General features: G+C 42.5%; 2 protein-coding genes across 4 annotated transcripts in view; both read left to right on the top strand.

Annotated features, from left to right (window-relative positions):
• LOC139756274 (uncharacterized) overlaps nt 1–8,942 on the top strand; it is a 490,501-nt gene extending 481,559 nt beyond the window's left edge. For all 3 annotated transcript variants that reach the window (XM_071675503.1, XM_071675504.1, XM_071675505.1), the window contains 3 exons: nt 1,875–2,037; nt 2,875–3,110; nt 6,733–8,942. In XM_071675503.1, the coding sequence (XP_071531604.1) occupies nt 1,875–2,037; nt 2,875–3,110; nt 6,733–7,162 (829 nt within the window). In that variant the 3' untranslated portion in view covers nt 7,163–8,942. The remainder of the gene's footprint in view (nt 1–1,874; nt 2,038–2,874; nt 3,111–6,732) is intronic.
• Nucleotides 8,943–11,927: 2,985 nt separating this feature from the next.
• LOC139756203 (uncharacterized) lies at nt 11,928–17,225 on the top strand. Its single transcript, XM_071675367.1, has 4 exons — nt 11,928–12,538; nt 12,869–13,016; nt 13,767–14,121; nt 16,224–17,225. Exons 1-4 carry the CDS (start codon nt 12,536–12,538, stop codon nt 16,324–16,326), a joined length of 609 nt encoding a protein of 202 aa, XP_071531468.1. The 5' UTR covers nt 11,928–12,535; the 3' UTR covers nt 16,327–17,225.
• Nucleotides 17,226–17,341: the final 116 nt, after the last annotated feature.

The following is a 17,341-nucleotide window of genomic DNA, read 5'->3' as shown; positions in this document are numbered from 1 at the left end:
GCTAAGATCGAGTAGAGGTAATGGAGACCATTTGAGATACTGCTGGCTACGTATTGTGTTAGATGCCACTCGAAGTACTGGGGAGTACTTGAAGGTACTGGAAACCACTTGATATAAATAAAGATTAGGTAGGGGCACTGGAAACCCTTACCGTACAGAGGGCTAGATGATGTACACAAAGTCAGCCACACTACAATAATAATCCAAATTTTCTTGGGCCCAGTAGCGATGCAGCGGACGCTACCGGACGAAGGAGCTGGAGCTAAAGGCTTTGAATATGTTCCTTGACTGTCGAACCTGGTTGCTATCATCATAGTTGGTGGTGATATCTTGAGGTACTGGAGGCTAACTGGTGTCTGGATGCAGTGGCGTATCTAGGGTATGGCAGGTACGGCAGGTGCCCTGGGCGCCACTTGAAGGGGGGCGCCACTCAACAGGTTTATTTATGACATATGTTACCCTATTGACATTTTTAACAGTTTGGTTTGGAGATAAAAAAGGAAACGCCTACTTTTCAACGACAGTAATATTTTGTTACTATCAGTTGCATTAACGCTTCTACGTTGCAATTTTGATCAAATAAGTCTTTAATTTTAAGTCTTTAAGAATTTACATAAATGTAACAGTTCATAATTACACCGTATATATTTTTACATACATCCACTGTATGTACATTTTCAATTAAGCCAGGGGCGCAATTTCACTGCTTGCCATAGGCGCTATTTCCTCTAGATACGCCCCTGTCTGAATGAAGCTCCAAAGGACACCCGGGGATTGGCAGCAATTAACGTAAACCTGCTGTTGGCAGACGTTGATGACAGACAGCAGCTAAGATTAACCCATGTTAGCTTGACGCCGTATAAAACTGATGGAAAGACACCACTGTGGGAGAGATCGTCACATGCCGCACTCCAAAAGTAATGATATTCTTTTGAACAAAACGACCGTATCAGCTGGCTGCAAAAGCTCCTGTTCAAACTCAGAAAGACACTTGAGAACAACAGAGGACAGTGATTCATACGTCCGGTGGGAGTACAGTTGTGCTTCGCATGAAACGAGGAGAGGTAGGAAAAGGTGCCTGGGAGATCGCTACGGTCTGGCTGACCTGTGAAAGCGACGGGAAAGATCGGTCTGGAAAGCTTTGCTCAGAATTCTTCACTCGCCATTGACTGTGTCTTAAGGTCATGTATTTTCCTTTTAGCTCAAGATGATACCAGTGACATTCACCAACCAGTTTGCAACATGGAGCAGAGGAAAACAGGTTTCAGAAGCATTGTAAGAAGTAAAGCAAACACATGGCTAATCTAGCGCTATTAGAAACGCATAGAGTTAGACAACTGTTCAGGATTTACGCGTAATCCCACCACAGTCAGCCGCCACCCCCTGACTGCCAGCTAACCACAATAACGGTGGCTATAAACAGTATAAAACAGTGTCGTGAACCTGTGTTGTTCACAGTGTCTGACTGTATAGTGTACGAATCTTGTGACCGGTCATGTGTCAGTGGTTCGAACCTTCATCTGTCAAGTGTTTCAGGACCTTGGTGGCCATACACGGTACGAGTTAGCATCGTGATCCTTCCGCTGTCAGTGTTTCAGGACCCTTATTGCCATACAGTGTTTGAGTCGTGGAAGAATGATGAAAAGCTTTCTAACTCTTCTAAGCTTTCGATAAAGGAAGCTCGAAACGCTACCTTTCGTTTAGTTCCGTGGTTCATTACCTGATTCACTGCCTCTGTCTGCTGAGATGACAAAAATTCTGATTTAACGATTCATTTTAGATACTGAAAAAAAAAATGTATTACTGGTCATAAACTCTACATAAAGAGTTTAAGTGGTATGGTTCTTTATGTTCATTGTCTTCGTTACCAACAGACGCACCACCTCGTCCGGATGGGCAGGTCTGCCGAGCTGGAGTGACCTATTCGGTTGGTGGAGCTCGCCGGAGCCCACGGCCGAGGCCTGGGCCAACAATTACTACCAGAGATACGAAAACGACGGCGGAGAGTACCTGTCAGGGGCCTACTCTAACGGGGAGGTGAGTCTGTTGCCTGGGGCCCCTTTCTTACCTGTGGCTTGCTCCCGGGGTTCCCTGGGGCCAGTGGCTTGCGCACGGAGCTCCCTGGGGATTCTAAGCACGTGGCTTGCTCCTGGGGCCTCCTGGGGATATTGGCTTGCTCCCGGGGTCTCCTAAGACACGTAGGTTCATGCCGTACTACCGCGGCACCTAGACCCGCCCCTTGCCTCCCGCACCCTCAAGGCTCAGAGAAGTGTATTTCTGTGTGTTATTATTGTTTGTGATCACTAATTATGTGTTACAGGGAAAGTTGTACACTTGTGTTGCCCCATCTCTTAACCTTCTATACATGTACCATATCTTTTATCATATGCTTGTATGCGCGCGCGCACACACACACACACACACACACACACACACACACACACACACACACACACACACACACACACACTGGGAGTGAACCTGGCAGGGGATGAAACCATAGGAGCTAAAGTGAACCACAGGGTGGAGGAGGTGGTAAACGTCCTGGGTGTATTTAATGAGCGTGTGGGGAGGTCACCGTCTGTCTCTGTTAGAGACTGGTTTGCCTTCCACCGCTCCCTTGGCACATTACCTTTTTCCTGCGACATACTGAATAACGTGTGTGTCTGAGGGCAAGTAGGAGCAGTTTCTTTCCTTTTCGTTTGTGTTCCTAAACACCAATCATTTACAATAATTCATCACTACAACCATTACCATAACTACCACAAGCAAATTTAACTTCTCACCGCCGACACCTGACCTTACCTACTAGGTTATAACCTTGCAATGATAATTTATAATGGTAAGGCGTCCTGACCGAGTGATCCCTTCCAGCAGTACTACGGGTACGACCCCAGCGGCAACACCGCCGGCCTGTACTACACTGACGACCATATGAACCAGGTAGCGACGGCCACGGCCAGCAGGAAGAACCTCCACGCCACCGGTTACCACAACACTAACCCACCCATCTTCCACGGCAGCAACAACCCCACCAGGCTGGCCAGCCGACGCCAGGGAGAGAACCGAAGAAATTCTGTCGACGGCTATGAATACGTCACCTTAGAACAGTGAGTTGTGTTCTCGTGTCTTGTAATTGCTTTTTAAATGTATCTGTACGCTACAGGAAGGGAGGTCTGACCTCATGAAACCTCATCTCTTAAAGTTTCTCTATTCTCAAACAACTTCTTAAGTTCTGTGTCCTGTCTGCACTCACAGTTTCATCACTCGGCTTATTTCATTCTTTCGAAACACTAATACAACAGAAACACCTCTTTACACCCCGTTTAGTAAGATTATCTTTTGGTTTCGTTTAATTGTCTTTCGTTATTCTTTCTTTGGATCATCCACAAAACCGCTCGCTGCCGACAGTGTTATTCTGATTTAGAAAATTGGTTGTAAAGATGTACCTCATCATTCTCCCTTCTTCCACGGTGGGCAGAGATAAAGCCTCAAACTCTAGCCTGAAACTCACGTCCCTTACATCATGTACGTTCCTTCTTGCTCTCCTCTGGACCACCTCTGTTAAATGTGTGTGTGTGTGTGTGTGTGTGTGTGTGTGTCTGTATGCGTGACGACCACACCTGCGAGTCATGTTTTGATCAGGTCGAATTATTTTGGTCTCAACCTCTTACCGACTTTCTTTGTGTTACCGTTTTCTAGGTCTTGTTCCTTTCTCTTCTATTCTCGTGAACTTTTACCGCCTTTCTTCCCTACGATGGTCGTTAAAAACAGGGCGTTCCTTTTTTTTTTTTTTTGTCTCTCCCTACGGCAGGGCAACTGCCCGTATCGAAAAAAAAAAAGTGAACTGGAATGGTGAGATCGTAAAGATCTGTAATTATGTCCGGCCACATTCTGCCCTAGTTCAAGGAAATTAGCCCCACTAGGTTTATCGAATCTTATTCTCACCTATATCTCTGTTCAGACATCTCGCCCATATAGATCTATCTGTTACTTACCATACGTACGTACGTCTTCGCCTGACTCATTCCTACACTTATTTCTGGAGTTCCCATTATTCTTATCATTTGTTGTCGTGTAGTCATTTGTTCATCCCGTCTCACAACCTTTCCTGATGTCCTGTTTCTCACAACTTTCAGAAAGCTATGCACGGAGGGCCACAGAGGATCTGATGTATGCATTGTACCTATCAATACTTTTTTATCATCTCTTGTCCATAGCCAAACTCAAACTTTTATTAACAATATCAATTCATTAATTACACTAAACAACGTTTAAGTTATCAAACTAGTAAATTGCAAATAACAGTCGAACCACACTCATGAAAATTAATCTCACACGTTTTCATTGTATCATATAACCACTTGACGGACTAGTTTTCTTAAATCATATCTTTTCTGACCGAAGATCATATAGATAATTATCAACCATATATAATTCAGAAACATATACTGACGGTCAGACTATTGCAGTTATATTGACCTTGGTTGACCTATCATCATGAAGTTTCTTCGTATGTTTTACCTCAACTTAGCTTTTTCGAGCAAACTTACCCGTCAACCTCCAGATGTAACTAGTAACACTATATGCTCTGCCTGAGCGGCTCACTTGCCCTCACACAGGTGCCATACCTTGTATGCTGGTAAACATACTCGTTCCTTATAGTGATATACTAATCATCTCCCTGACCATGAATAGGTTTAAAAGTATCTCTTGATTCGTGTAATCATATGACACAGGCATCTTGTACTACTTAACCATTACCCTCATTTAACACAGAAATAACCCACCTAGTGATCAGGCAGTTCATCTTATAATCTTTGCAGTACACGCCCGTCTGTTGCAGACTCCTCCACACCTGTGTTAGTGTAATCATGTACTGTACAATGTCTTTTACAAGTATGCACCGAGGGTCCTCGTACATACAGTACCGTCGCTATGTACAACATCCTTTTGCTGCTCTACACCGATATTCTGAACACGTATCATAAGCTAAAGGCATTGACCCAACCTTAAACGCCCTGTGTAGCCTCATACACCAGTTAACTGTACTTAGTGTATTCAGTACACTACGTCCTCTATAACCTCCTGTTCCTTGTATATTTACTACATATCACACCCTCCTTACACACCAACAATATACATTCCCCGCATACACACTGGCTACACCCAGTATATAAATCTTTGTATCTCTAACCATCTTGCAGCAGCACTCTTATTTCCCGTGTTCGGTACACAGTACACTCTTGCTCTTCATTCAGTAAATTCAAGTGAATAATTAGCCTTTCATCCCTAACAATGAATACGTACCTCACTCACTGTACACCCTGTATACGGTCCACATTAGTACAATCGGGGTTTACTACACCGCACCGCAGGCGGTATACACTGCACACAACCCAACAGCTGCCTCCCGCCTCATTGGCAGCCAAGTATTGGGAACACAGCTGGAGGGAACGATGAGCGGGGACTAACTTCCTCGGTCCGTTAACACCAGGTTACATTGCGGCGGCTTATCCAGGCTGGCTGCGGCGCGCGCCAGACGGATGCCCTGAGGACCTTAGACTCGACCTTAGCCCTAAAAACCTAAGGCCAGATCTAATTATTGTTACTGGGTAAATGTTCGTTTTTTCTGTTAATGGTCAAGGTTTTAATGCAAGGACGCATCTGCATTTCTTAGGTAGACAGGTATATATATGCACATACGTACATACATATACGAATATCCTCATTTATATACGTATGTATTAAGACATACACATATACATAAACAGTTTCATATATACATATCCATTACACACAAGCACCCATATATTAGGGTATGGGTACCTGACATACGGTAGGGTGTGTGTGTGCATACATTCATAAGAGTAAAGACGATGCATATATACAAGGTTAAGAGACGGGGCAACGTGAGTGTAGAATTCTCTCTCCGTCGTACACAAATGGTTATCACTTGGCAGGGGTCATCATGTCACTCCCTTATCCATATGACTAGGGCTGAACTTCCCAGTGTTTCACTGCTCCATTGCTAACGTGAAATGATTGGGGTAAACAGGAGATTATTTCCGGGGAACTGTTGGCTTTCGATCATAAATCTGTGTTGAATCCCCGGTGGAATCCACCAGTTGCATGGCCATGCATAACGCCGTTAACAACGATGACAAAACTGGTACGCTTGCTTCTGACCGCAAGGCCAACGGAGATATGACTGAACATGATAAACAGACGCGAAGGCAGTATTACCGCCTAATAATATAATTTGGGCCAAAGGAAACAGTGAGGTGGAGTGCTCCTGATTTGTGGCCATGTGAACAAAGAATTCTGCCCACCGTCTTTCCGCAAGACCTACACAACCCACTGTCTCTGAGCTGTACCGGCTTGACACTCCCAGCCCAGCAGGAGCCCTTTGCAACCCCCACTCCTCCAAAGATCATAGCTGGACCAGTCATCCGTGGTTACCGCACCATCGTATAGTGCAAGCTAGTTAGCTGGGACTTCCTCCATAGCCATGTTCTTAAAACATCTGTATACATTCTTTCTTCATATGATCTTTTGGCTCATAATCCCCTGAAGACTAACTATTCAGCACATGCTGGTTACTGTGTAACACTATACAGTCAACGCTGTGCAGTACAACGTATACTGTTTAGTACAGGATTTCCAGGACTGGCACACTTCGTTACCAGCCTAACACTCTGTCATTCACTCCTAACACTCATCTTTCTCCAGAATCAATCGGATCGGCGACGAGTCTATACGGGTCCTCAACCAGATGGCAAACGGGTACACTGTAGACGAAATCTACGCATACAGAGACAGCAACCAGCTCAACCGCCGACGTCTCCCTCCACTCCTGAGGCAACAGTACGAGCCGGAGCCCAGCTACCAGGAGGCCCACCAACACTACGAGCAGACCTACATGCAGGAGGAGCCTGTAGAACTCGACGATGACAGCAACTCCAATGGCCATCAACCCCACAAAGATACTTTTAGCCTGGTCGACTCCGAAGAGGAAGGGGACGTAGTTGGAGATAACCCCTACAGACACAAATACGACTTCGCCACGTCCGCCAGCGAGGTGGCGATACAGAAAGACGAGACTCAGGACAAAGTGCTTAAAGTGTCAGAATTCCCGTATGAGTTTCATAAAGCAAATTAGATGCTTCCTAAGGGGATCACAAATGCACTTGTAGTTGTATTCTTAGTTTACTCTCATTTATTAATCATTTTTCATTATCATCTATATAGACTAAACTGAATGGGTAATGATTTTTTTTCCTATGTATCATCATTATCCCAAACTTGAATAAGCTTTACATCACGTTGTTAAGTGTGTTGATGTAGGGGGAGGATAGCTTAAAGATAATGAGCACAGTTCGTGGAGAGGCAGGCTATGCCACTCACCGATTCGTGGCCTCCATCAAGCCGTCTGGTGGCTCATGTTATAGGTCCCAGGGTTTGACCGCAGCGACAGCATCACTTTCTTGGATGTTTATTAGGCTTACATTTACGTTACTTTAGATGATGTTCAGTCTGTAAAGGAAAATGATTTGTGATGTTTACACTGGAAACATAGATTGGTTAAGAGATGTCACCAGGAGAAAGTTGCCGATGGATGATTGAGATGAAGGCCTTGCATAACGCCATTGGAAAGCAGTTCGCTGAATGATTGATGAGTTCATGCCACGTTTGTCATTCTAACTTCACTGAGAAAAAAACGGGGACAATGAAGATTTTTGACATCATTAAACGAAATTGAATCGACGTAAACGCTGATGTCTTCATTCAACAAAAACAACAACGAAGGTAACCCTCCCTACAGATGATAATGACAGGCACACCTGTGGAATGTGAGATGAACCAATCAGAGAGACAGCTGACGGTCATAAAACCATCACAAATCATGTACCAGTGGCTGGCAAACCATACATCACAATATTTCTTTGGTGTATCACGTTTGAATACTGTACTTACTGAGGCCTGCCACGTTTGGTGTACTACACAGCCGGGGCATTTCCGAGGACGTATCTATAGATGTAGAAATTATATCCTGTGCTTTGCATTAGTTAGGTAGAGAGTAGAACTTTAGTACATATACGTTAGTTAATTTATACGAAGATATCAGACAATAAGTACTGTACTTTAGTCTGTTGGGAAAACTAGTAATAGAGAGTTAGCATTGTAAATTAGGTCATTGTTAGGAAGATATCATATTGTGTTGTTTTTTGTCACCTGACACACAGACCGTCAGCTTCCTAATGATTTGGTTGCTATATATTCGAAAGTCAGTTGATAGGTTCCCTAAAAACACGAGTGACCACAGACATCTGACCGGCTTTTGATGTATCTCTTGCTCACTTTTACGTAAAGATATTAATGTTTTGTTAATAGTATTTATATATTTATATATTGCTTGAGACTGAAAATATTTTAGTTAATAGTATGATGTCAGTAAAAATCACTCTTGACAGAGCATTTAGAATTTTTTTCAGTATTTTTGCAAATTATTTTCTTGAAATTTAAGGTCTTGGGGTTAACATTCATCGATCTTCATTTTCTATTTCAAAGTTTCAGCAATAGATATACCTATATCTTTAATTCTCTTTCTTTTTCAATACGTCAAAAACTCTTCTACAGAACCTCGTTGATTATGCCTTCAGACACGTAATCAGCAGAGTCTGTATTTGAAGACCTGAGCTCTAAAACACTCAAAAAGAATTTTGAACTTAAGGAGTTCCGCTGTGATCAAGAGTTATCAAATCTACATTGGCTTCAGCCACTAGATTGTCCAACCCAAGGCTGGAGGGAGATGTATATAGGTACATTCTGTGTGGTTTCGTCTGACGCGCTCGGGGCATTGACATTCTCAAATCTAGTACAACGTTGGTTGAATTATTTTACTTTTGTGAATGTTATTTGTTATATGAAATGAAATGCTAAACAAATGGGTGTTTCATTAGTTCTTATCCTGTCACTTCTTTGCAACAGCACTAGACCCTTCCCACCAAGAAATGCCACCCTGTAACAATTAGATCCTTATCTTAATTTTTTCCGTTCATCATGATATTTGAACAACATACCTTACTCTCATTTTTCCATCCAGACTTGAAGTTCGTAAAATGATTCAAGCGTTAACCAATACAAATGTTTCATTAGTGTCATAATCATTGAACCAAGCATAAAATATATACATATATTAGCCAAACTATGCTAGGAACAGATATTTTAGACAATAATGTCGTTTCAAATCACTCTACTTCAGGTTTAACGAAGTAGATGGTAAGAGGCATCCATGGTTATCTTATAACTGCAGTACGTCACGTTAGTCATAAGACATGATCACTACACAAACTCTCACTAACCCTGTCAATATCTTTGTTACCACATGTGATGCTGGATTTATCTTGCTGAATGTTTCACTCAGAAAGTAGATAGCTTCATGACCTCTGACGTTTGTGAACAAAGAATCAACGTCAAAGCTAACCAGCTCACCCTTTGGTAATTCCAAATCATCTATCTTTTCTTGGCAATGCATGAAATAATAGATAACACTGACACAGCTGTGTAGATCGCCTCACACACATCTCCCATCCTCCTCCATGCTCGCTGTACATAAGGTACGACTTTCACATGTTCCCATGGTTCCCCATCTGTCCAGATCACGAACCCTCAAACTCTTAAGATATCATCATGGTGACCAGAGACAATGGCCACGGCACAGATGCTTCATGTAAACAACATTCACATTTACCAGTACCTCAGTGCATGTGACGTCAGCTGCTTTCACCTGTTCAGACAAACAGAAGAGTGATCGTCTCTGTTGCTTGCGTCTCATTTGTTCTCTACTGCTGTCTGTTTACTTTGTAGCTCTTCCTTTCACATCATGATGCTACTGTCTGGTTGGCAATTGCCGTGAAAAGTGTTCATTAAAATGAGGCACTTGGTTAGTTGGTTAACTGGTTGGTCTTTTGGCCTGTCAACCGCCAGGATCGTTAAGGCCGTCATCATCAACCTACGTCCAATAACCCAAAACCATGTCACTCCCTCACGAGTTACGTTTGTATCTGTCTACTGATCCATCTGTCCACGTTGCTATCCACTGATGCACCATCTTAGTACACACGACCCTGGATTTAGAAAGATAACGTTGTGTCCTTATGATTTCATAATTGAACGTAAATGTAGACTATAACAAATATTTGAGTATATCGATTATTTTTTAAGTATTAATTTTTCTTGACAAAGATAAAATCATTCCTTTATAAATAAAAAGGTAATGTATCAGATACAATGAATCTACGAGACCAGATGTATCAAGAAGCACCTTATGAATACATGTATACACTGAACACCTGATGACAATACAGAACACGTGATGGGTATGCAGAAAACCTTATGGGTACACAGAACACTTGATGGGTATACAGAACACCTGACGGGTGTAGGTAACAGGAGTTACCTGTGACATATTCTTCCAAGCTACCCATATTGCCAGTCTTACATTGATTCATTCCTTCAGGTGTATCATTACCTCTTTCCATTAGTTACCATACAGACATCAATCATTCTCCCCACCGTCCGGGAGCAGACCCACGAAAAGGCCGCAAGCGAGGAAATTTTTTTTTTTCCTTTAGAAATCTGTGGCATTAGAGACGTTGCACAATAGGAGGCGAATCATACGAATTACCTTGCAGCAGGAGCAGCTGCTGCAAGAGACATGATAGGTAGCAGCAGTGACGTAATAAGTGCTACACGAACTCCTTAATGAAGATCATGCAACAAGAAAAAGGTTTAGTTAGTCATGATTTTTGTTGCAATCAGTGGTAGGTCCTGTACAGTTTCCTCAAGTCTGGACACCCGAGCCACACCACACCATTGCTTGTTGGCAAGCCACGAAACCCAACCTCACCAACAGCGCCATGCCATCCCATGATGGCTCCCTCACTACCCCTAACCTGTCCATGCTTGTTATGACGGCCTCACCGACTAGCCAGGCTAGTCTCTCCCATATAGGCTCGCTAGGACAGTCTTGCCATGACAGGTTCACCTGAGTAGCTCTAACCATCTTCTTTACCCAAGTTATTCTCGCTACCCAACCCTAACTCACCCAAGCCTCGGCTTAAGCCATGCCAGGGAGGGGGAATTCACAACTTACATTATCTTCAAGAGTCCTCTTGACATATTTCATAACAACAACGTATTTAGAATAGAAATATATAACTTTATGAGAAACTCTTACATTGCTAGGACGAGTGAGATGGGTCCGAATGAGCGAATGCAGACAGCTGTGCCGTATTACTACCGAGGGCGTCTGCGTCTCTGTGAAGGGGGAGAGGGCGTGGCTGAGGAAGGGCGTGCCTAACGTTATGATGTTCTCACGCTGTTATCTGGCTTCAGTTATTAGGCGGGAACCACGTCGCGTGGAGGTGGTGCTGCTGCCGTAAGGAAACTTTACACACAGTTCTCTGGATCTTGACCATCAGGAGGGGGACGCTGTGACTGGAGCTGCTTGTGTGGGGATCATAATGATGTGCTTAGCTGTTAACCTTCACTATTTTCAACAAGTTAGTGACTGGCTAAACGACTTGTACTGAAGGAAGCAGTTAAACATGTCGGGTAACCTGTGGCACCGGCGCAAGGGAAGGAGGAACTCGGATCTGATGAGGAATCGTGATCCATCAGCAGTGAACAGGTCCATCGACTCCCCTGCTCCCGCGACACATCGATACCCTCTTGATTGCAGAACGTAGATATGTTAATAATTATCTAATCAAGTTACACACCCACCCACCCACACACACACACACACACACACACACACACACACACACACACACACACACACACACACGCACGCACGCACACACACTTATATATAAGGTAGTACAAGAATGATGGATGAATGGAATAAGATGACTAGGGTCATGGTTCCTGCAGACAGCAGACATTAGTATATTTACAGCAGACATTAGGAGTATATTGACAGTTCAAGGACAGCTAATCAGCCTAAGGAATGAGCTGCAGAGGATGATGTTAGGATATGTGGGCAGCTAAATGACATGATCAAAAGTTTATACTTCACGGTTGAAGACATCATGACCCAAGACCAGTGAGACGTAAAGGGAAGGAAGTCTTTGGACGCAATATGAGACGTAGAAAAGCACTTGAGCATCATATATGAAGAACTACATCCCTGGACGAATAAAGTTATCCAAAATGAACCACAGATTAACTGACGAGATTATTACAAAATGTAATTGAAAACTACTTTGTTTTTCTTATACACCCTATAATGACTTCTTTAAGGTTCTCACCTATAGGTCTATAGTTCATCTTACAGAGGTTATACAGTGAACGTCTCAGTCCAAGAACTCAGTGCGGGTGCCCTGTGGTGGCGCCAGTGACCAGACAGTCCACACAGAATAGGGTCACGACATCTCTGCACGCCTCTCGCTCCCATACACTGGCGGGTCAAGTCTGCCTCACAGCCGGAGTGGGACGTCTTTTCCTCCATCACTGACCAGTTGTGATCATGGTAAGTTAGTTAGGTATATAACCACAGACTGAAAAGTAATACAGATTGTAGACTGTCTGTAGACTGTCTGTTCTACTCATTTACTTAGCAACTGCTTCCTTGGTGCATTTGTTCACTGAGTAATCGATGGGTATATGTCGTTTTTGCTATCATTTCTATCATCATCGTTAATAACATTATCATTACATGGTTTTCATTAACTGTGATGATTTTATTAAAAACATTGCGTGTGTGTGTGTGTGTGTGTGCGCGCGCGCGTTATCTAAGATATCTGACTTGTATATGTATGTATCCATTCTCAAAACATTTCACCCATCCGCCCTCCCTCAGCGACAGATCTTGAACCTACGTGTGGTGGTTTTGGTGGTGGTGGCATTAGTAACGATGGTGGTCGGGGCGCCACAAGACACCTATGATGACGCAACGCCGAAGCTGCTGGTTCACAAAAAGCTATGGTTGTTGAGGAAGAAGCAAGCAGGTAAGAAGTCACTGTCGAATCATATCATTGTGTATGTAACATTTTAGTTGCTTCAGATCTTGGATAACATATTCTGTTTCTCATTATCTACCTAGTGCATGTATGTGATTATCTACCTTCCATATTATGAATCTTTGTGTCACCAACTTCCAGTCTGGGCCAGACCTATAACTAGAGAAGTTAGCCCTAAATCTGTCTTACAAAAAATAAGTTAATTTACCTTTATAGAAAATGTAATTTCTTTGGTAGACTAAAGGAAAATGAAACGTTTTCAATCTTAGAATTATCTGTAACTTCCGAAGAAAGTGTCTAAGGTTTTTCTGTCTGTGGATGTAAATGCTGAAGCCTAAACAACCAAACAACCCACCGAGCAACCGACACACATCCACCTGATATCACCCACTCCATTCATCAGTATATACACACCCAACGTAATGGCACACTTGAGGATAGGCTGTTATTTGCAGTGCCCATGTCAGGAATGTTGTAGACGAATTATTACATACGAGCACACTATAGAACCCGTTATATTTTGTTCTTAGTTAGGTAAAGTTATATTTGCCATTAGCATTGCTAATGATATTTTTATCATCGTATGTTTTTTTTTCTTTATATATATATATATATATATATATATATATATATATATATATATATATATATATATATATATATATATATATATCACGTGTAATTAGGTCATGTCGGACCTTATTAAGTAAGATTGAACCTTTCTTGCCTTCTCCTTAGCAGGGAACTCAGCTCCTCACCCCCCGACCTCCACCGTCACAGTCAAGGTCCCTGACCTGCTCATCTACCTCCCTCCCACTCCCCATCGCCCCTTGACGACGCCCTACCTCCCTGCCACACCATCCTACACTCACTCCCCTGCCCTTCCTTCTATGTCATCTGACTCATCCTACACCTCTTCACCTCCTCATCTTCAACCAAGCTCTTCCTCCAGTGGAGGATGTGTGGTAGGGAGAGTTGGAGGCTCCCCGGGGCACCTCCTGAAGGAGGGGATGACGGAGGACCTGGGTCATGGCGTGTGTGGGGTTCGACGCTGCGCCAGATATAATGACAAGTTCGTCATGGAGGAAGAAAAGTAAGTGATGTTGATGTTAGCGTGATTGGGGAGGTGTGGCCGGTGGAGAAACAGGTGGACAGAGACAGGTGTTGAAGAGAGACTGGTAACGGGATTAAAGAGAGAAGTGGTTGGTGGAGGACAACGTATGTGCTGATGGAGAGAGGCAGGTAGCTGATGGAGAGAGAGACAGGTGGATGGTGGAGAGACACACGTGACGATAGAGATAGGTAACTGTTGGAGAGATACAGGTGGATGGTGAAGAGAGACAGATGGCCGGTAAAGAGAAATAGGTGGCTGGTGGAAAAAGTTATAAGGTCGGTTTTCTGATTACAGATATTGCTGAAGTATTTGTCTGACCTTGATCTAAAGGTACTAATAGTCTTTGCACTGACGACATCTGGTCGTACTTAATCCAGTGTTTTGCAGCTCTTTAGCTGAAGAGAAACCTTTTCCCTCTTTGCCCTAAGCAGTGTGAAGAACTTATCGTATATCTTAGTATATAAAAAAAAACTCTGTTAGGTCTCGTAGGATATTTTTTTCAAATGTCTCATTTATAAGCGGCGGAATTAGTTTTGCTGTTCTTTTCTGAATTCGTTCTAGTTTTTTCTTCTTCGATCGAGTTTAGCGGCCAGAACTGAGCAGCATGTTGCTAGTGAGGTTACCAGGCCACTGTAAGGGGTCAGTATCACAACTTTTATTTTGTAGATAACATTTCCAGTTTATTTTGTTGGCTTTATTATATGCAGCTCGGTGTTGTTTTCCGTACTCTCGGTCATTACTGATACTCGTTTTAGATCAAATTTCTTCTTTCATTTCTAAAGATGGTTTGCCGAGCACGTACATTCGTGATCACTGTGGCTGTTGCCAAAATTCATCACTTTACACTTTTCTGTCTTGAAGTCCATTACCAATGTCTCTGACCACTCTATCTACATCACTTTCAGTCTCCACACAGTCTTTCTTTAAGTGAACTATATTCACAAATTTCGTGTGATCAATAAACTCTGAAATTCTACCGGAGAGAAGCTGGTGCTTGGTGGAGAGCGACAGATGGTTGATGAAGAGGTGGTTGGAGAGAGACGTGTAAGGTACGATGCTGTGTATTTCCTATGTTTATCATAATTATTATAATACTTATCATTATCATTATTTCTATTATTATTATATTATCATTATTATTATTATCATTATTATTATTATTATTATTATTATTATTATTATTATTATTATTATTATTATTATCAATATCATTATTATTGTCATTATTATAATTATTATTATTATTATTATTATTATTATTATTATTATTATTATTATTATTATTATTATATACTTCTTGCTTTCCCGTGGTAAGCTTTCTGCTTGTAAAACCCCATCGTCTTGCGCTCTATCCAACCTTCCATTTTAGTATTTCTATATTTCTATATTTAGTATTTCATGGACGACATCTCTCCATTTGTTTCTAGGTCTGTCAGCTGGTCTTCTTCCAATCGGTTCCTAATGAAGTGCATGACATGTTCTCTCTTCATCTGTTCTCTCCAGATGTCTCAACTATCTCAAGTTGACTTGTTCACTTTTTGAAATTCGTGGCATAACATTGAAGTTCTTTCTATTCATTTTTCATTTTGTATTCTGTTCAGCTTTGTTTTACCCTGGATGATTCATGCTGCTTTATTCCTGTCGTTGTCAGTGTCTGTGTTTCAGGTCCATACTCCAATGTTGTCATGTGTACACTGTTGAATATGAAGCTAATATAGTCAGTAGAATAAAAATCTTGTAGTGAATAGAAAACTATTTAAAAAAAAAATCAAGTTATTTGTCATACTTTAATCTTCAAACAGATGTTTGTAATGGAAGAGAAACTACACGTGAATGGAATTATTAAAGATATATATAGTTTTCTTTCAAAAAATATAAAACAATAAATGATATAGAAAACGATATACTGAAAACCTCAGTGTCGTAATATGTTCAGATTTGTATTTGGTACTTATCAAAATTAAGCCACTGTAAACGATAAGAAAGATTCCTATTTAATCCCACAATCTGCCTGGCATGAGATAAAGTAATCTCTAGAGAAAGCTCTTGTCTAAACCCCTGGCTTTCTGGTTTCTCCTCAGGTGTAACCTGAAGCTGCACAACCCAAACTACACCTGCCTCCAGTTTGAAGACCTCCAGCAGCCGTTCCCTCTCTGCTGCCCACGACTTGACTGTCGAGACTAGACGGCCACGCTCCGACCTGATCGCTGAGACTTGACTCCTGTGTTCCACCTGCCTGAGTACCGCTTCCTCCTCACCTGCCTCAGTACAGCTTCCTCCTGACCTGCCTGTGCACCGCTTCCTCCTGGCCTGCCTGTGCAAAGCTTCCTGCTGGCCTGCCTGTGTACCCGTGATTCGACCGACGTTCTGTCAGCTCTTGAATACCCTAACACGTCATCAGTCTGCCAGAAACATCAATTGCCCGAAAAGGCAAGTGTCTCCTTGTCACGAAATGTCTCCTCACTGTAACACCTCATGCCACCAATTACCTCATCAATCATGACATGTTAACCAGACTTGAGGTTTTGTGTCGTACATGATTATCTCCATTTGTGTTTATCATTTACTGGAACTGAGCATCCATTTTATGGCTCTACAGAAAATGTAACTGTCTTCCCAGACACCCCGATCCCTCAAATTCCTGTCACCTTTCATGAAACCCTCCCCTGGGCTCAGGCCACACCCATATGGTACGAGTCTTATTCACACACCTGCTAGCGGTATATGATTGCGACCCCATACATCTCTGAACGGAAAACTGCGTATTAACGTACTACGATACCTTTACCATCTATCGATCGATCAATTATTATCAGTTTCATTCCCACTTCATCTACAGTTCAGCGAAATTATAATGATCGATCGCCCGTGACATATGTATTTGTTATCTGAACAACTCCAAGGAAAGTTCACCATGGACTCTTGTCCTCACCACAGTCTACCATAGTTCAGTCGAGAGGAAGAAAACAATGCTCCACTTTACCGTCTCACAACGAACCTACGGACGATAAATTTCCTAAAATGACAGACCAAGAAAGCGAAGACGCACACCTTTACTTTCCCATTGTTACCAAGACATTATAGAAAACCCTTAAATTGCACTTGTTATTTATGTCTGTTCCTCTCCCACGCCCTCAATCCTGACATCCTCGCCTCCCGCTCGGTGTCCAGGAGGTTCTGGCCGCCTCGCTCTCCATAT

This window comes from Panulirus ornatus, chromosome 21, assembly GCF_036320965.1.
Source record: "Panulirus ornatus isolate Po-2019 chromosome 21, ASM3632096v1, whole genome shotgun sequence".
Classification (NCBI taxonomy): Eukaryota; Metazoa; Arthropoda; class Malacostraca; order Decapoda; family Palinuridae; genus Panulirus; species Panulirus ornatus.
Note: the sequence above shows the minus strand (reverse complement) of the source record. Positions and strands in the feature narration are given on the sequence as shown.